The sequence below is a fragment of the Salvelinus alpinus genome, chromosome 15 (assembly GCF_045679555.1).
Source record: "Salvelinus alpinus chromosome 15, SLU_Salpinus.1, whole genome shotgun sequence".
NCBI classification, from domain to species: domain Eukaryota; kingdom Metazoa; phylum Chordata; class Actinopteri; order Salmoniformes; family Salmonidae; genus Salvelinus; species Salvelinus alpinus.
The window spans coordinates 18791122-18812073 of record NC_092100.1 but is presented as its reverse complement, the minus strand read 5'-3'; the positions used below and the strand labels follow the sequence as shown (position 1 = coordinate 18812073).

The 20952-nt window shown below is 41.8% G+C and overlaps 2 protein-coding genes across 4 annotated transcripts in view; one reads left to right on the top strand and one right to left on the bottom strand.

The window, feature by feature from the left end:
• The window catches only part of LOC139539623 (polyamine-transporting ATPase 13A3-like), a 70582-nt gene extending 60551 nt beyond the window's left edge, over positions 1 to 10031 (top strand). Inside the window, exon 31 of one of the 3 annotated variants that reach the window (XR_011667971.1) lies at positions 77 to 169. Coding sequence is in view for 2 of the 3 variants with exons in the window: in XM_071342733.1 (XP_071198834.1) it covers positions 77 to 289 (213 nt within the window). In the remaining variant the exon portion in view is untranslated. Of the gene's footprint in view, positions 1 to 76; positions 6535 to 9830 lie in introns of those variants that run through there. The other 2 variants (XM_071342735.1, XM_071342733.1) reach the window with 2 other exon arrangements.
• Positions 9798 to 19490, bottom strand: kcnn1b (potassium intermediate/small conductance calcium-activated channel, subfamily N, member 1b). The gene is made up of 8 exons (XM_071342736.1): positions 15491 to 19490; positions 15289 to 15384; positions 14758 to 15176; positions 14116 to 14257; positions 12871 to 12981; positions 11631 to 11758; positions 11432 to 11501; positions 9798 to 11345 (listed from the first exon to the last, which is right to left on the bottom strand). The coding sequence occupies exons 1-8, from the start codon at positions 17132 to 17134 to the stop codon at positions 11064 to 11066; spliced, it is 2892 nt and encodes a 963-aa protein (XP_071198837.1). The 5' UTR covers positions 17135 to 19490; the 3' UTR covers positions 9798 to 11063.
• Positions 19491 to 20952: the final 1462 nt, after the last annotated feature.

Sequence of the window (20952 nt, the reverse complement as noted above, 5' to 3'; positions counted from 1 at the left end):
TGAATGGGGAATATTCATTGTTTTCTTTGCCGTTTCCTTTGCCCTTTTCTCGTTGTTGTTATCGTGCTGTTTCCAGGGGGGCATCGACCTCTGGGGAGCCAAGTGTCTGTCGTGGCTGTGCTGCCGCCGGAGGAAGGTACCCAAGGCGCGCTACATGCACCTGGCCCAGGAGCTGAGCGTGGACCCCGACTGGCCCCCCAAACCCACCACCACCACCGAGGCCAAGCCCCCACTGCCCGGCAACCCCCCTGAAAACGCCTCCTCTTACCAGATAATGGCCGACTCCTAGCACCCCCCCGCCCCACACTTGGCTAAAGCAAACGCACACACTCACGACCAAAAGGACAAAAAGAAACAGTGGTCTATGGAAAGAACAAGGTGAAAGATGGGGTGATGGTAGAAAGGGATTTTGGGGTGAAGAAATGGTAGTGTGGATCTCTTCATGCTCTTTGCTGCTCAGATCCAGCACACTTTTCAGAACCTGGCTGGTTACGTAACCCTCACCAACCAAACCCCTCAACCTGCCACCACCCCCTGGTATACAATGGTTGGTCTACTACACAAATACACCCCCAGTATGGTCTACTCTATATCCACCCCGCCTTCAGCTGGTCTACCTGCAGTCCATGTTGTACACAGGCTGGGTCCTGTGGCAGAGTCAGACCCCTGTGTCATTATTATGAGTTTAATCATTGCCTCACTGCTTTTTAACCCTTGCAGAACTATGCAGCAAACTGACAAACTCCAATCTTAGTCTTAAAACGGTAATGATTTCTACAATTGTAATTGGTGTTGCCGTGATTCCTCCAGGAGCTCCAGACCTTCTCGCATTTTTGCTTTTGTTTGTAAGCAGCCACCAGCCACTAACATGGATATCATACAGGGGACTTGAAGCATGGATGTGCATGAACCCAGCTCCGTATAGCCATTGTTATATGGTGGTTGGAATACTACTGCTTACCCAACAGTACTGTAGTATTAATATTGCTGAACAGGGACCAGAACCTTTTTGTATTATGAAACAAGGCATAACAAGAGGCAGCATGCAAACGGCTTGGAATCACGGGTAGCAGCAACCCCCCCCCCCCCCCCCCCCCCCATGGATGTAGAAACCATCCAAAGGCAAATAGACTTGCAAAATCATGTCAAACTGGCCTCACATGGGCTAGCGTTGCGCCGCATGGAGAAGGTCTGTCTTTAAAAAAGAAAGAAAAATGATCTTGTCTGTATTGGAAAAATAATTGAGGTATGATAATGGTGAAAGGCGAGGCATTGTGAAATTCATTACCTAGCCGTATGCGTGTGCTCTCTCTCTCCATACAGCCATGCAACTGGCAAGATACTGTACTACCAATGTATACTGCGCTAAAGCCATAGCAGCATGAATGTATTGTATTAGCATTGCTCACTGCACAGTCAAAAGAGAAATCAAAGGGCTTAAAACTCATTGTCCATCAGAGCAGGCTGCTGTGTAGAGATATAGGATGACGTGCTCATTGTAATGGATGAATTAATTTAATTCCAACCCTTACAACAAGTCCGTCCTCCTATATCTCCGCCCACCAGCCACCACTGTTATCCAAATTCTCAAAGATACAATACACACTCTGTCACTATATATTTTCTCAAGTTTATTTCATAACAAAAAATGTACATTGTGCATTGCTGTCCAGCCTCATGATGTGTTGACAGTGTTGTACATGTCATATTTTCTGCCAGTCAGTCATAAGCCAGTCTTTCTCCTCATAGTAGCAGGTCGTCAGAGATCCTAGTTTGTGTTCATCTGATGTAAATATTTTATTTGATGACATTCAAAATGTGTGTCAGAATTGCCGGAAACACAATACTGAGAGGTATCGCTAGAATGCCAGTTCAAATCTTTAAATATGATGTATTTACTTGGTGTTAAAGGTCCAATGCAGCTGTTTTTATCTCAATATCAAATAATTTCTGGGTAACAATTAAGTTCCTTACTAACCAGGTTTACATCCAACCTTTTTATGCGAGTAAAGTACATAAAAAATGTCATGACAGGCCTGATGGAAACCATTTTTTATTCTCGGTAAACTTTCCAAATGTCGATAAAACAAAATCCACTAGACAAGGTGGGATCTTTTTGTCTGTAAAATGAATTATACGGGGGGGAAAGTAATGCTTTTATGATATAGTAACCATCATATCGAAGTGAACTTGGAGTCACGCGATGAAGTGTGGTCCTCCCACTAATACTCATCAGGAAAGCATGCAGTTTATTAGGTTACAGATCTAAATAATTGATGATGAACTTCAAAGGGTGGTGAAAGTGCAAGTAGATGCGCTTAATTCTTTCCAGTAAATATCGAGGGTCTTATTTTGGTGACATAATAATTCATCCTTGGCTGCAGTTTGACAAATAAAAATAGTCTTGCTCTTTTGTCCATAATCATAATAATCTCATGTAGGCTATATGTGAGCTCTAAGCAAAAATGGCTTCTTAGCAAATAGCAATTTTGCTGGGACTGTTTGGGAGTGGTCCGAGTGGAGCGGGAAAAACTTAGAATTAGCTATTATTGGCAGAGGTTTTGACCTCTTTCTTATTGGTCTATTAACTAATTTACCACCTGGTGGAGTCACCAGGCAGGCCAAAACGCCACCCCAACAGCTCTTACACTAAGTGGTTATCATTTTCACAAGTTCACAGTATTATTCCAACCTCAGTGAAAATATAAACACAAAAATCACGTTTTTGACTTCACTGGGGCATTAAGTCAAAGTGTTAACTCATTTTTTTTATTTTTCAGATTCACAACAACAGATGTCCTAGTTATACATGATCAAACCTTCCAGATCTCTACTAGACATACACTACCGTTCAAAGGTGTGGAGTCACTTAGAAATGTCCTTGTTTTTGAAAGAAAAGCACGTTTTTTTGTACATTAAAATAACATATAATTGATCAGAAATGCAGTGTAGACATTGTTAATGTTGTAAATGACTATTGTTGCTGGAAACAGCGGATTTTTAAAATTGGAATATCTACAGAGGCCCATTTTCAGCAACCATCACTCCTGTTTTCCAATGGCACATTGTTAGCTAATCCAAGTTTTTATAATTTTAGAAGGCTAATTGATCATTATAAAACCATTTTACAATTATGTTAGCACAGTTGAAAACTTGTGCTGATTTTAAAGAAGCTTTTAAACTGGCCTTTAAAACTGATACTCGTCAGTCTATTCCATGCGAGAAATTGCCGATCCCGTACAACGCTGTGTACTACTCCCTTCACAGAACAGCGCAAACTGGCTCTAACCAGAATAGAAAGAGTGGGAGGCCCCGGTACACAACTGAGCAAGAGGACAGGTACATTCGTGTCTAGTTTGAGAAACAGTCCTCAACTGGCAACTTCATTAAATAGTACCCGCAAAACAACAGTCTTAACGTCAACAGTGAAGAAGCTACTCCGGGATGTTGGCCTTCTAGGCAGAGTTCCTCTGTGTCTGTGTTCTTTTGCCCATCTTAATCTTTTATTTTTATTGGCCAGTCTGAGATGGCTTTATCTTTGCAGCTCTGCCTAGAAGGCCAGCATCCCGGAGTCGCCACTTCGCTGTTGACGTTGAGACTGGTGTTTTTGCGGATACTATTTAATGAAGTTGCCAGTTGAGGACTGTTTCTCAAACTAGATACTCTAATGTACTTCTCCTTTTTCTCAGTTGTGACCTCCCACTTCTCTTTCTATTCTGGTTAGAGAGTTTGCGCTGTTCTGTGAAGGGAGTAGTACACAGCGTTGTATGGGATCTTCAGTTTCTTGGCAATTTCTCACATGGAAAAACCTTCATTTCTCAGAACAAGAATAGACTGATGAGTTTCAGAAGAAAGTTTTGTTTCTAGCCATTTTGAGCCTGTAATCGAACCCATAAATGCTGATGCTCCAAATACTCAACTAGTCTAAAGGCCAGTTTTATTGATTCTTTAATCAGAACAACAGTTTTCAGCTGTGCTAATATAATTGCAAAATGGTTTTCTAATGATCAATTAGCCTTTTATAATGATAAACTTGGATTAGCTAACACAACGTGCCATTGGAACACAGGACTGATAATGGGCTTCTGTACGCCTATGTAGATATTCCATTTAAAAAAATCTGCCGTTTCCAGCTCCAATAGTCATTTACAACATTATCAATGTCTACAATGTATTTCTGATCAATTTTATGTTATTTTAATGGACAAAAAATTTGCTTTTCTTTCAAAACAAGGACAAACAGTTTTTGAACGGTAGTGTATATTGTTCCTGATATTTGGAGTGTTGGTAATATGACACAGGTGATTTTGGAGCGTTGGTAATATGACACAGGTGACTTTGGAGCGTTGGTAATATGACACAGGTGACTTTGGAGCATTGGTAATATGACACAGGTGACTTTGGAGCGTTGGTAATATGACACAGGTGTATAAAGAATGCACAGTAGAGAGCACATTCTCCAGGAATATCCAGCAATATTGGTCATTGACAATATATGACCAGGAACAAGAGTACATCCTCCTGTGACAATTAACCTGTTTCTGCAAACCAACTCTAGATTGAATCCATGACAGTTCTGCTTTTAGTAAAGGTATATTTACTCAATGTTTCTGAAGAATGATTTACATTGGTGTTGGTATTTAATTATGTTGAGGGGATCTTTCCTAAATATCTGTACAAGATGCAGATTTTTATTTTCAGAACAAAATGTTCAATTTTACATTTAGTTATTTAAATAAAAAATGTTATTTTTGTTGAATGATTATAGAGTAAAAAACATTTTAAATGGTTGTAAACAAGTCATGTTTCCAGAAAGTTAAAAAAAAAGCCCACCTCCAAATCAGACTGGAACATTATGGACTTTTTAATGTTAATAATACAAAGAAGATTGGACTAGCTGTATTTTTTAAAATGTACATTTACAGTATGTGTTTTTAGATGTCCCTTCAAAAACATTGTTTAGAGCTGTAGTGGTGCTTTCTACTCTCGGTACTGTTTTGTCACAATCAGTTGTTTGTACACTTTTTTGTTGTAATGTTTGGATTTCGTTCCAGTGTTTTGTCACTATCAATGTTATGGAACAAGCGATGCTATGTTTTTATCTTCCTGAATCAGACATGAGTCCATTGGGCATTTCTATAATTATTTAAGTCAATGATGTGGAGGTGCAATTGTCTGATACTACTATGGCCCTCAAACTAAACTTTGGACCTCGAAGCCAGTTACCCTTTTTTTATTATTATTATTATTTTCTCTAATCAGGGACTGATTTTAGGTTTGTGCAATTAATTATCAGGTAGAATAGAACCAGTAGGCGCCGGACCTCGTAGGGAAGGGGTGTCAAACTCAGTCTGTGGAGGGTCTAGTGTCTGCAGGTTTTTGTTTTTTTCCATTCAATTAAGGCCTAGACAACCAGGTGATGGGGAGTTTTATTAGTTAGTGACCTTAATTCATAAATCGAGTACAAGGGAGGAGCGAAAACAATTAAGACCTAGGCAACCAGGTGAGGGAAGTTCCCAACTAATCAATAACTTTAATTTAGCAATCAAGTACAAGGAAGGAGTGAAAATATGCACTCAGCCCTCCATGAAATTCGTTTTGACGCCTGTGCTCTACGACCAATATCTAGTCGTGAGAAATATCTTCTCAGTACTCTGTAAAAGGTTACCATGATTCTATTAATATATTGGCACCTCAGCTCGACAAACACTGTTTCTGGGCAGAAATATTCTGACCTTTTAGCTCAATGTTCGTTTTCACTAGCACCTGTCACCTAAAGCGTGTAAACCATGCTTTGAGTTTTATATACGCTGTGTTTTTTGTCAAATCTCAATGTTACAGGCTGAAGAATGTGCATTGCTGTGGATATTGCAACCGGTATTGTCTCTCTCGTCTAGAAGGGATCATTTTGCTGCTAGGGGAATGATTCAGATTAACCTTAATGCTTCAACTTTCAATCAATAATGATAACCCTAAAACCTGCAAATAGTTATTATGCTTCCTCATTTTCCCCTCCACTTACAAAGAATCGGCTCAATCAAAGCGATTAAGTGTATGCTGAAATTCTTTATTTTTTTTGTTAAGGTACATTATACCACCTGTTGACATCTCTAATCACCTGCTTTTTATTTAAGTGTTTGAAACAAACCATTAAGAGGCATTTAGAACATATCAGACACTGAGTCTGTTGAACTTCCAGTGGAATTGTTTCCTCAGGGAAATGTGTATTTGTAACGAATCAAGAAATATAATGAAGTTAATTACCTAACTGAATTAAAAACAATCCTGTTGGTAAACATTTTATTACAGTTCTATTGTATGTAGATAGCTTGTTGTGCTACCAAATCCAATCTCCCAACCCCTAAGAGGCTTCTCTGAGAGAGAAAAAAAACAAAAAACTTTTGTAAACGTAGATTACTTAGCAAATTTTTGTACTTGTAATTTATTTGTATTTATTTGTATTTCTTTACTTAGGATTGTGTTTCTAATTTCTTTCGTTTTCTTTTCAATAAATGTGGTTGTCAAATAAACATCTATTTTTTGACTACTTTTTCAGGTTAAAGTATACTGAACAAAAATATAAAGTAAAGTGTTGGTCCCATGTTTCATGAGCTTAAATAAATGATCCCATACATTTTTGCAAACACACAAAAAGCTTATTTCTCTCATTGTGTTAACAAATTTGTTTACATCCCTGTTAGTGAGCATTTCTCCTACGCCAAGATAATCCATCCACCTGACAGGTGTGGCATATTAAACAGCATGATCATTACACAGATGCACCTTGTGCTGGGGACAGTAAAAGGCCACACTAAAATGTGCAGTTTTGTCACACAACACAGTACCACAGATGTCGCATGCAATTGGCATGCTGACTGCAGGAATGGCCACCAGAGCTGTTACAACAGAATTGAATGTACATTTCTCTGTCGTTTTAGAGAATTTGGCAGTACGTCCCACCGGCCTCACAACCACAGACCATGTGTAGCCACGCCAGCCCAGGACCTCCAAATCCGGCTTCATCACCTGCGGGATCATCTGAGACACGTCACCCAGACAGCTGATGAAATTGTGGGTTTGCACGAAGAATTTCTGCACAAACTGTCAGAAACCGTCTCAGGGTGCTGCGTGCTCGTCATCCTCACCAGGGTCTTGACCCGACTGCAGTTTGGCTTCGTAACCGACTTCAGTGGACAAATGGCCACTGGCATGCCGGAGAAGTGTGCTCTTCATGGATAAATCCTGGTTTCAACAGACCGCGTGTATGGCATCCTATGGACGAGCGGTTTGCTGTTCACAATGTTGACATCAGAGTGCCCTGTGGTATTGGGGTTATGGTATGGGCAGGTATAAGCTACGAACACAATTACATTTTATCGATGGCAATTTGAATGCACAGAGATACTGTGATGAGATCCTGAGGCCCATTATCGTGCCGTTCATCCGCCGCCATCACCTCATGGTTCAACATGATAATGCATGGCCCCGTGTCGCCCGGACCTGTACATAATTCCTGGAAGCTGAAAATGTCCCAGTTCTTCCATGGCCTGCATACTCACCAGACATATCACCCATTGAGCATGTTTGGGATGCTCTGGATCAACATGTACGACAGTGTGTTCCAGTTCCCGCCAATATCCAGCAACTTCGCACAGCCATTGAAGAGGAGTGGGACAAAATTCCATTGAAGAGGTCACAATCAACAGCCTGGTGGTCACACCAGACTGACTGGTTTTCTGACCCATGCCCCTACTTAAAAAATAAAACATTGTGACCAACAGATGCATATCTGTATTCCCAGTCGTGAAATCCATAGATTAGTGCCTAATGAATTTATTTCCTTCTTAACTGTGTAACTCGGTGTAACCGCTGTGAAATGGCTAGCTAGTTAGCGGGTCAATCTGTGATGCCACTCGCTCCAAGACCTTGAAGTAGTTGTTTCCCTTGCTCTGCAAGGGCTGAGGATTTTGTGGAGCGATAGGTAACGATGCTTAGTGGTAGGCAGTTGTGTTCAGAGGGACCCTGGTTCGAGCCCATGTTGGGGCGAGGAGAGGGACGGAAGCAACACTGTTTCATCAGAAAAATCTTTGAAATTGTTGCATTTATATTTTTGTACAGTCTAAAGCACCTTTCTCTATAGGTACTATATGATGAACTTGTCGAGGTGCCTGTTCAAGCCATTGTCCCAGATCCATTTTGGCAATTGCTACGCATACAGACAAAACTGTCGGGGTGGAGGCCAAAGTTGGGAACCTCTTTTCAGCATAGCATGTTGCACACGATAATGTTGGCACCCAGAACCATATCTCGCATGGATTTAACATTGATAAAACAAGCGGGATTATGGTATTAATATACATTTCCATAAATTCCCTGGTGCTATATTGTCTGATTTAGTAATAAAAAGTGAATAATTTAAGATATCAGGAGCTAAAAATATTTAAATGTTATCAATATTATTCATTTTAGCCTAGTTCCTGAGAACAGTAGGCTACATTATGTAGTCAAAAATCCCATAAAAACAGAGCAGAAATGTAGGGCTCTATTCAATCTGCATCATCGGTGACTGAAATTTAAATTTCAATGTTCCCGCTTTAGTGGAGACAGCATTCACGGTAAATGCTGCATATGTCGGCTTAATTGGAAATTACCTTTACATTTCTATCGTGGAATCTGTAACACTTCAACTTTAGGCCGGGATTCAATCCAATCACGCTTTGTTGACACAGTTAATTTCTGATTGAGAAGGCATGCTGCGTTAACATTGCCTTTTGGAGACAAAACGTGATTGGATTGAATCCCGGCCAACTTTCCTTTCCAATTTGCAAGAGGCTTAATCCAGAGATCTATATGTAATGACGAGATGCTCATGTCTGCCCTAACAATGGGAGTCTTTGTCCTAAAGGCGGGAAGGCAGGTGACAAGTTTAGGGCTGCATTTTATTCCCATATAAATGCATTGGGCTTATTCTGGACAGATTTTGACGAGAGTTAGCCCTCTCCCTTCTTCTCTTCCTCTCTGCCAAAACTACAGTATATCGCTGGAGAAAGTATCTGAGCGAATGACATGCCATACTCTTTTGGTCTAGGCAGCATCAGATACATGGTCTACACATACTGAGACAGAGGGGCGCTGTTTTACTCGCTCAGATGCTTTAACTGAGATGTGTCTTTCTGTCGGCGTGCGTCTCGGCTCTTATCAATATTTTATTTGTATGGGCAACAAGGTAGGGCAGGCCCCCTAAGGCCCGCCCATAACGCCGGCCCTGGCACCCCCTTCCCGGGGATAATAGGTAGACCATAGTGGCGACCCGACCTGAAAAAATGAGGGAGTGGGGTGTCTCGCTTTCTTTACCGTCTCTGACGCAGTTACACCACCGGTATCATCTAAACAAAGGCAATGAAAAGCTATGCTAACACTGTTACCACTAATCTGATTGAATCCTGGCCTTAACCCATAAATCTAGGCCGGGGGAGGCGGTATTGTTTTAAGAAGGTCATACCAAGAATCATTTAGCTTTTTTAATTTGGAATTTTAAGACCCCTTGAAGTATAAAAAATATTTTGTCAAATGTTTTATTTGGGCTTACTGCTATAAGCCCATACAGACACGTTGAATAACAGATTCACTACATGAAACAACAGTCCCAAAAAATATATAAAGGAAGTTTGATCTGAAGTGTCTGTCCTATATCTGAGATATAAGATCAGGGAACACATATTTAACCCCTTATTTTTGGCAGTAAACAGTCTCCATATATATATATATATAGCACCAGTCAAGTTTGGACACACCTACTCATTCCAGGGTTTTTATTTGTTTTTCAACAGGACAATGACCCAACACACCTCCAGCCTGTATAAGGGCTATTTGACCAAGAAGGAGAGTGATGGAGTGCTGCTTCAGATGACCTGGCCTCCACAATCACCTGACCTAAACCCAATTGAGATTATTTGCACTGCGGTGTGAAGGAAAAGCAGCCAACAAGTGCTGAGTATATGTGGGAACTCCGACTGTTGGAAAAGCATTCCAGGTGAAGCTAGTTGAAAGAATAAAGCTGTCATCAAGGCAAAAGGTGGCTACTTTGAAGAATATAAAATATGTTTTGATTTGTTTACATGATTCCATATGTTATTTCATAGTTTTGATGTTTTCACTATTATTCAACAATGTAGAAAATAGTAAAAATAAAGAAAAACCCTTGAATGAGTAGGTGTGTACAAACACTACTTCCATTCATTATTTCAACTGGTACCGGGGGATCTTCAGACAAGTCTTGTGAGGCCTGTGGGTGTCCTAGAGCAAAATGTGTTTGTTTCCACAGAGGAGTCATATAAGTGTGTAGCCCAAACTGTTTGGACGCTACAGACAGAAGTTGGCAGAACGGCTGTATATCGACTTCAGACAAGTCCCAAGACGCTTGTAGAGGAAAAACGGAGAACACAGATTTTGTGAGAAGACCAATTTTTGGGACGTCTCATGGTCTGACAAACACCGCCCTAGCTGTCACCTTTCACCGCAGATGCGGAATTGCCACATAGGCGGATGCGGTGGATTGAGCCGCATCCAATGCAAAAACATATCTCTAGCTTAAACGGACAGATTTTTTTATTGGGATGTTTTTACTATACTAATTAGACTTTAGGGGGTTAAAGACAATTATTAGCTAATCACACTTTAGTATGACATAGCCTATGTTTGAGATTTCCACTGATCATTTGGTGTCATTGGTGTTACAAAAGATATAACACCAATGACACCCAAATAAATTTAAAATAAAAAATAACCTAAAATTAAGTAAATTGTTTTCCGAAATGCCATGCCCAAATTCCACCGCAATTCAAGAATGACCAAGGTACACAGCCAGGAATTTGGGATTCTGAAAACCTTTAAATCGGCCACCCTGTTACTTGTTTTGGTAAACAACTGCGGGATGGTGCTGGAGAGATCTAACCAGTCTCAAATTCATACAGAGGCTAGAATGTCCCTGGCTAGTATCAAATACAATATTAAATAAATGCATAATTTGAGGTCACAACAGTGGAGATGGCACTGGCAGGCTGTCAGCTGTAAGGTATGGTCTGTGGTGCAGTGTCGGGGAACCGTTTGCACCTGGCGGGAACCCAATTGTCCTCGGAGCCCTTCGAGGATGTCTGAACACGGGGGGCCAAGCCATCCAGAAAGTCCCTGTGCTGTTGTGTGACGGCCTGGGAGACCAGGCTGGGCAGGGTCTGCAGACTGACTAGGATGGAGTCCAGTTTGTCGTCCAGACTACCGATCCTCCTATCCAGCTCCTTGCTGCGCCGCTGCAGATCAGACACCAGGTCGTACATCATGTTCTGAGTCTGTGGAGCAAAAACGGTGTCAAACTTTCATAATCAGTGTTTAGAAAAAAATCTATCAATTAGAGATGATGAAGGTGCTTAGTCACCTTGGCTAGATCCACAAGTGTATTAGCCTGGTCGATGAGTTTCCTCTGTTCCATTTTGACTCTGCGCAATCTAGATGAAGTGGGAGAGGGAGAGAGTTATGGAGGGAAAAGGAAAGGGTTAACTTAGGGTAACATACACCGATACACACAAATAAACTAATCTTTATTTAACAACGGTTTGAAAAGGCACACTACTTACTGGTGAATGGCTTGCAGGAATTTCCGCTGATGTTTGCGTACCCTGGCGTGATCGATCTTCTTGACTAATTTCGTGTGTTTGTAGATCAGCCATGTCTCCCTGAGTACATTGGCAGCTGTGTTTTTCACCTTTGGGAACATTCCAGAAAACAGAGATGTGACAGACTGGCTGACATGGCAGACTGTCACAATGGACTGCCCTAGCAGTGGAGTCTGTCTTGCTCATAGAGATAGATAGACTCTAATGCCCAAAAACCTGTTAGCATGGGCAGTGCCATTGAGGACTTTCACCATTTTGAAGTAGGCAACTGAGTGGGGCTTCCCTATGGGTTAATGGATGACTAAATAACGTGGATAGTAACTTAAATTTAATAGAATGATTATTATTATATATTTAGACCAAAACAGACTGAAATCTCAGGCGTTCTTTTCAAACAGCTCTTACACTAAAAGGGCATTATCATTTTCACAATTTCCCAGTATTATTCCAACCTCATAGTGTGAAAATATATATAAAACACAGGAAAATCATATTGTTGACTGCACTGGGCCTTTAAACTTGCCCTTAGAACTGAAAATAAACATGCTTTCAACATCAGACAAATACACCTTTTCAACAACATTTTGCTTATTGGGTTGCTGATTGGGGGCATTATCTTTTTTTATAATGTCTATTTATTTAAAAAAAAATATCAGGTATGTATCAGGTTTGGGTAGTAAATCCACGGGTCCGCCTCCCGAGTGGCGCAGTGGTCTAAGACACTGCATCGCAGTGTTGCCGCGTCACTACAGTCTGGGGTTCGATCCCAGGCTGTGTCACAACCGGCCATGACTGGGAGTCCCATAGGGCGATGCACAATTGGCCCAGCGCTGTCCGGGTTAAGGGAGGGTTTGGCCGGGGGTGCTTTACTTGGCTCATCGCGCTCTAGCGACTTCTTGTGGCGGGCCGGGCGCCTGCAATCTGACTTCGGTCATCAGTTGAACAGTGTTTCCTCCGACACATTGGTGCAGCTGGCTTCTGGGTTAAGCGAGCGGGTGTTAAGAAGCGTGGCTTGGCGGGTCATGTTTTGCATGACGATCTTGTCGAGCCCATTGAGGAGTTGCAGCGATGAGACAAGATCGCAATTGGATATCATGAAATTGGGGAGAAAAAGGGGGTAAAATTACTCAAATAAAATAATCCACGGGTTCAGTTCAGGCACAACTTTTTATAGCCATGAAGACCTCTAATGTCCACTTACTCGTTTGTAGAGCTGAGAGTCCATCATGAAGTTGTGAACGTGCTTCTCAGCTCTAGTCAACTCTGACTTCCTGGCAACTACAGCAACCACCAGGGCAGTGCAGCCGGCCCCCTGGAGAGAAAGACACAGGCACTAATACTTTCAAGAGTCGTTATATATGATTTATTTAATATCATAAACTGGGTGGTTTGAGCCCTGAAAGCAGATTAGCTGACAGCCATGGTATATCAGACCGTATACCATGGGTCTGACAAAATATTTATTTTTACATTTCTTTTAGTTAACAAAACTAAGGAGCTGATCGTGGACTTCAGGAAATAGCAGAGGGAGCACCCCCCCCCCCCCCCCCCCCTATCTATATTGATGGGACAGCAGTGGAGAAGGTGGAAACACACCACAACACTGACAAACTGAAATGGTCCACCCACACAGACAGTGTGGTGAAGAAGGTGCAACAGCGGCTCTTCAACCGCAGGAGACTGAAGAAATTTGTTTTGGCACCTAAAACCCTCACAAACTTTTACAGATGCAAAATTGAGAGCATCCTGTCGGGCTGCATCACCCACAACCGCAGGGCTCTCCAGAGGGTGATGCGGTCCGCCCAATGCATCACCGGGGGCAAGCTACCTGCCCTCCAGGACACCTACAGCACCCGATGTCATAGGAAGGCCAAAAAGATCATCAAGGACAACAACCAGGCGAGGTCAGTACAGGTGCATCAAAGCTGGGACCGAGAGACTGAAAAACAGCTTCTATCTCAGACTGTTAAATTGCCATCACTAGCACATTAGAGGCTGCTGGCCTATATGCATAGACTTGAAATCACTGGCCACTGTAATAATGGAACACTCGCCACTTTAACAATGTTTACATATTTTGCATTACTCATCTCATATGTATACTGTATCCTACTCTACTGTATCTTAGTCTATGCCGCTCTGACATTGCTCGTCCAAATATTGATATATTCGTAATTCCATTCCTTTACTTTAGATTGTGTGTATTTTTAGATATTACTGCACTGTTGGAGCTAAACACGTGTATATGACATTTTTTTTATTTGATTTGGATTACTTTGGAACAGACTTCCAAAATGAAAGTCAATTGATGGTGTTTTTAGTCTTTTGTCCAACAATAAAAATAAAATTAAAATAACCCTGCCCTAGAGCTAGCTCATCATGAATGTCAAATCTCATCATGAATCTCTTTTGGCACTTGTCAATGGGGAATGTGTTGGAAACATACCATGATTCCAGTCAGCAGACACACACCCTTTCCACAGTAAGTGTGAGGGACCATGTCTCCATAACCAATGGAGAGAAAGGTGACAGAGATGAGCCACATGGCCCCAAGGAAGTTACTGGTCACTTCCTGTGTGTCATGATATCTGGAGGAACAAGAAACATACCTGTTGTAATACTGGGCAAAAACTGGTTGAATCAATGTTGCTTCCATCTCATTTCCCCCCCCCAAAAAAACTCTGTGTGATGACGTAAAATAAACATGGAAAACTGATTGGACTTGCAAAAAGTCACTGATGTAATGGAATTTTGTATTTTTTCCAACCAACTTTAACCGAAATCCAATGACCGGGTGAAGTTTTTTGTTGTTGATTTCATGATGAATTCCTGCTTAATTGATAACAACCAAATGTCAATCCAAACTAGACATTGAATTGATGTCTGTGCTCAGTGGGTTTTTCCTACAGTGTATTAACATCTTATATAATTAAACATAAAAGAAATGTATGAACTATATCAAGCAGAGAGGCAAAGTAGAGCCATAATCAAACTTAAGGCTGTAATCTCTCATGATCTCAAATACGAATCTTCTTCGGTGTGAAATGTACTGGGTACGAATGATGCACGATGGGGGCGGGGCCTGTACCTCTCACAGACACGCACTGTCCATGACGCAATGATCCAACAGGAGACACTGAAGACCAGCAGCACGGTGCCGGGGCAGATGGTCATGAGAGTCTTCATGACGAAGCGCGTGTTGAAGTTGATCTTGTTGATTGCGCCGATGCTGCGCGACGAGGCGTCTGTGAAGAGCTTGCTGTGCAGCAGCATGACGCGACTGATCAGGTAGAGCCTGAGGAACATGGGGATGGAGAGGACGATGTCCACGTCGGCATCAGTTACTGAGGGCATGTAGGTGAAGGCCAGCCGGGCCGTCCAGGTGAAGACATACTGGCCCGGGATGGGGTGGATAGCACAGACCAGCAGCTCCAGCAGAACTAGGAAGATCCGCTCATACGTCATGGCAATCCTCCAGTCATCAGCTGCATTATCCACCATGAAGAGCTGTGTGTGTAGGTGAAAGGAGAGTAGGGCGAACAAGGGGATTTATTCAATGGGGAAATAAGAGCAAGGGGGAAAACTATAGTATTATTGTAGAGATGGGGATGCATATCACCTGTATTTCCCGTGCATGGTACATCACGATTAGTCCGAGCAATATAGCAGTTGAGAGGCTGATAAGGCATTTCAGAGAGAATGAGTATGAGGATTCCTGCAGAGAAGACAGACAATTAAGATATCTTTTGAATCAGTCTTGTCTTACCAATGCTAGCTTACATTATTTGAGGTCAATCCACTACAATAGAAACATTTCTTACCTTCGTGTAAACCCCCCAGGACAATTCCGTCTCCATCACCATGATGACGATCCCAAGCATCCCAAAGATCAAGGCATAGTCGCTCAACTGTTTGCGCTTTCCAAAGAGTGCCCTACGTTGGCTTAATCTATAGCCAATGTCCTTGGTCCTCTTCTGTGGCGTGTCTCTTCCTCCTTCGCTGTTGGCCTTACTGTTGTTCTCGCTGAAGCCTTTCGAGAACACCTCCTCCAAGACAGACCTTTGGAGTGTCTGATGGGGCTCTTGTCTCTCTGAGTCCAGCTCTGAAAGGTTTGGTGGCGAAGCTCCAAGGCTGCTCAGGGGTCTCCCAACATCCCCACTGTATTTAGCGCTGGTCACAACTGTGTCAGGAAGGAGTGGGCTACTGCTCTTGGACAGGGAAGGCATCGATCCAACATAGCCAACCTTTTTGGTATGAGGATGTACCTGCTGCTCTCTTTGTCGTTGCCTTTTCCCCACTAGATTATGGTTCTCAGGCCACCGATGGCAACTGGAAGAGGAGTGAACACTGCTTTTGTTGCTAGTAGCCACGGATGAATTCCTCACTCGTGGGCTGCTGCTGCTGGATGGGTAAAGAGAAAACTGATGGCATTTTAGGGTGCTAAAATGGTCACAACAATGCTCCCATTCAGAGTCTTGATGTAGATGCTGGTGTAAGGAATGTTGTTGGCTCCCACAATGTACTCCACCCTCATTCGCACAGCAGCTAGGTAAACCATTCCTTAACATCCATTGGTGTTGCGTTTCTATGGGAGGTTGCTGCTGGTTCTGAGGTTGAGACAAAACCAAGAGCTGCCTAACTTCACTTAACTCATTGCCATTCATAGGTATATTGAGTGAAGGTTCTGGTTTTTCAGTAGTCAATACTGGTGGTAGATTATGCTCTTTAAGCTTGAAATGATTATGGGTCTGCTGCCATTGACTATACTCCTTCAGCCAGTCTTTTCCTCTGCATCGGGATTTGAAATTGTCCTGCTGGTGATCGATGGGCTCTGTTGAAGGATCCGCTTGATTTGGTTTCTGCCTGAAAAACTGGGATGACGATGAGGCCAGGGTGTTCTGAGGATAGGAGTGAGTATACTGCAGAGAAGGAGGAGTTCCCTTCTTAGAAAATGTGGAGAGGTAGTCCTTCAGGAAGCCCTGCTTTGATCGTGGCTGGAAACCTGCCACCCCTGAACCATGTTTTGTACTAGGAGAATAGCAAACAGAGCCACAGTCGTCATCAGGACGTTCCACCGTGGTCCCATGCCACTCGGCCATGAGTGGGCTTCCGCACTGCAGTTCAAGAGTACCACCCACCTGGCTACAAAAGCGGAGGAGATCTTGATTGCTCAGATGTGAAAGTGTAGTTTTTAATGGTGGAGATTTCCTTGGTGGAGCGACTCCATTCGGAGTAGCCAGTGGCAGAGAAGTGGAAGGGGACATGCAGTTAGTGCTCTGCTCTGGTACTAACGTTTGGTGGTGGAGGGCAGTTCCAGAGTAGCAATCCTGCATGACCTCAGGGGCTTTGTCTGGTAGGGACTGCCCTCTTGAGTTGCAGTGATCGGGGTCTCGGTCATTGCAAGCGTCTCCTGTTGAATCAAGCCGACGTGTTGCATTGGTGGGTTTGACTAGAACCAGCCTCATAATTAATGTATGATGATGATGGTTTATTTAATTTCATGTGTATTATGGCAGCTAAAAGCTAAATTGCAGTAATACATACAATGAACCACATTTCAATTAATAAAATGTGATTCAAGAAAATGTAAAAGTCAGGGTGTTGATGCAAGAATGGAAGTAGAACGATCCAAACGGTGGTGGGAGGGGGGAGCCTCTTGGTTACAGCGAGGGAAGTCAGTGGTCATATCAGAGTCAGTCAGAGTCAGGTCCGGAACATTTAGCACACCTCATTGTCCTCAGCCTCTCCTTATGGACTCCATAGCTAGCTGGCTAACTACTCCTCTACACTACTAATGTGTAGCACCCAGTTGGATGATGCCCCAGATCCGCTGGAAGCTTAACTTAATGGCTCCTGTACGTTTTGAAAATGTTATGCATATTTAGTTGTTTTTAATTGTCTTTTTATTAAACCTTTTGTTTTTGTTAGTTAACTAAGAATTTATTAATAATCCGATGATTTTGTCCAGGTTTTTCAATACTGTGATGCTGGGAAGGCAGTTGGGAAAATATCGTCACTTTTAACACTGTTTACATTGATGAACTGCAAAGAGTTTGCTAGGAAGGAATCCAGATTCTAATAAAAATGTTTCCCAAAGCAACCTCTTATATTGGTGTAACCATGTGCACTTGCCAATGCATGGTGTATTACAGTCATCCAGCTAAAAGGGTGTTGCGTTAACACAAGAATAATCTGCAAGAAAGTAGAGAAAACATGAACAAATACAATACAAAGACATTGACTCAACTCCCTCAAAGTTGTAAAGTGTCATATCTGATCATAAAGACAATTTTCTGAAGGCTTTTTAAGTGAATTAAAGCAGTGTGCACTACAGTTGAGGGCAAAAGCTAACAAAGATATAAAGCAAACATAGGACTTCTAACAGAGACATTTTGTGAGACTGGAGAGCCCCTGTCAAAACCAGATGAGAGCCCCTCTGATATGAATCCTCCTCCAACAGGGATATCACCATTGCTACTGAAAGGATGTAGGGCTGGCTTGAATAAAATAAAACTTGTCAACAATAACTGCCGCATCAGTGTTGAATACACTATTTAGACATTTTTACATTGCTTTTTGTTTTTGTTTGTACTCAAATCTTTTTTGTCGTTATGTAGCCTTGTGTATTTGCCAACTGTGCTAAAACATCCACAGTACTATTTATTTAAGAAAATGATTAGAATCAATATCACAGATTAGTCATGATTCATAATTTCCGTCTCCTGACTTAGTGAGTTTTCCATTATTTTAACAACTGCACCACAAATACTTGCCCTCCACATATAACTGATAACCTTTGAAAGCATTTCAGGACAAGAAACCTAGTCTAATTTATCAAGCAACTACACAATATTCAAGAAACTCCACAAGGAACTGGTTAAATGCATTTTAAGTTATTGCCTTTAAACTGAACTGCTATCGACCCTCTCTTTGCTAGCTCAAAAAAAATGTACCCAATCGTGTGACTTTTAAGGAAAAAGAAAAACTATTGCATGTATTATTGTCATTTTCTCTGCTCTATCGACCCAAAGCATGAGACAACTGACCAGACCAGTAGTCATAGCCTGGACTCTTACCTTATTCCTTCAGATACATTTCTCTCCCTGTCCTTGTAGAAATCCAGACACAACTTGGAGGTGATCTTGGCCAGTGCCGGGGAAAGGCATCTGAAGTGGGAGCCAGACAACAGGCTCTTCTTAGACAGGCTCTTCCTACACTTGAGATAGGGCCGCTTTCCTTTGAAAGTGATCATTAGGATTCAAATTGAAGAAAGGGCAGCTGCTGGGCTTATTAAAGGCTTGGCATGCAAATAGAATGGAGGACAAAGCAACAGGATACAGAAAAGGGTGTGACATTGGATCTAAGCAATAAGGACCACATCACAGATCACACATACATGGACTCAAAGCAGGCCCATAAATAGCTAAAAGAACTGTTGGTTCTTCAAAGCAGAATTGTCAATTAGCGGTCAGAGAAATTTGTCATTGATGCTTTGTAGTTCAAAGGCCAACACAGAGCCTCTTATCTCCTCCCTCAAGGACAGACCATACAAAGCCTTTTTCTTATTCATCTTTCCTCGATTCCTCACATTCTCTCTCATACACACAAAAAGCTTATTTCTCTCAAATTTTGATCACACATTTGTTTACATCCATCTTAGTGAGCATTTCTCCTTTGCCAAGAGAATCCATCCACATGACAGGTGTGACATATCAAGAAGTTGATTATTAAACAGCATGATCATTACACATGTGCACCTTGTGCTGGGGACAATAAAAGATCACACTAAAATGTACATTTTTGACACACAACACAATGCCACAGATGTGTCAAGTTTTGAGGGAGCGTGCAATTGGCATGCTGACTGCAGGAATGTCCACCAAAGCTGTTCCCAGAGAATTGAATGTTAATTTCTCTACCATAAGCTGCCTCCAACGTCATTTTAGAGAATTTGGCAATGCGTCCAACCGGCCTCACAAACGCAGAAGAAGTGTAACCACGCCAGCCTCGGACCTCCATATGACTGGGCCAGGGAGGGCATAGGCCCACCCACTTGGGAGCTAGGCCCACCCATGGCTGCGCCCCTGCCAAGTCATGTGAAATCCATAGATTAGGGCCTAATGAATTAATTTCAATTGACTGATTTCCTTATAAAAACTGTAACTCAGTAAAATCGTTGAAATAGCTGCATGTTGCGTTTAGATTTTTGTTCAGTGTAATAAAGCATTTGATAACATGCACACTGCTTAATGCAGTCATTGACTAATGTATACATTATTAAACCTATAGGCTTAATATAAGTGTTATATTATGCTTAATGTAGCTATGGAGTTAAGGGCTTTAACACAATGGATACCAGTGATAGTCTCTCAAAAACCAAAAGAGACTCTGGAGGTTCAAAATCATGCATGGAGTTATGACATTTGAATGAACACTCATATTCACTATTATAATTAAACGATCATAATAAATTCTACTTTCAAGAAGCCAGTGAGATGAAGCTACAAACATTTCCTTTAAGTAATACGTTGTGGTCACACACTTTCAAACTGGTGGCAGGCAACGCTACAAAGACTGTGGTGTGTTTGGTCAGCAGGCTAACATTTGAATGTAGCTGTGCTGTAAAAAAAAAACACAAAAAAACGTTATAGATTAAGGCAGCACAGGACACTGTCATAAGCCAAATATATAATTGCCACGCTTCATCAAAGCTCAATGTCTATTGTGTTCCAAGTGAATTGTAATATTGTGACACAAATTAATATCAAAAGGCAGTTGATTTCACAGCAAATGTATTGGTCAGCCTCAGTTACAACGTTCATTGAAACTAAGAAGGAACACTACCTATGCATAATTATTTGGATCAGAGGGTTTTGACTATTATATTCTACAGTAACAGTATTTTCTTACACCTGTATGGTATTGGTATGTATAACAGTATTGTAGCAGAGTAAAAGGCATGGCTACAACAACAGTGTATTCCTCTGTAAACGCAAACAGCCGATACAACCTTATATTTATAACATTGATGTCTTCTAGATAAGCAATTCATTAACTATGCTGAATAAAAATATAAAAACAACATACAACAATTTCACTGAGTTACAGTTCATATAAGAAAATCAGTCAATTGAAATAAATTAATTAGGCTCTAATCTATGGATTTCACATGACTGGGAAGGGGCGCAGCCATGGGTGGGCCTGGGAGGGCATAGGCCCACCCACTGGGGATCCAGACCCAGCCAATCAGAATGAGTTTTTTCTGACAAAAGGGCTTTATCAC

What these genes read in the sequence shown, in the direction of transcription:
- kcnn1b (XM_071342736.1), bottom strand. Translation starts at nt 17,134, where the DNA reads ATGAGGCTGGTTCTAGTCAAACCCACCAATGCAACACGTCGGCTTGAT. An exon ending in CCTGGGGGGTTTACACGAAG is followed by an intron (nt 15,385 to 15,490) that starts GTAAGAAATGTT and finishes TCTTCTCTGCAG; the next exon opens with GAATCCTCATACTCATTCTC. An exon ending in ACCATGCACGGGAAATACAG is followed by an intron (nt 15,177 to 15,288) that starts GTGATATGCATC and finishes CTACACACACAG; the next exon opens with CTCTTCATGGTGGATAATGC.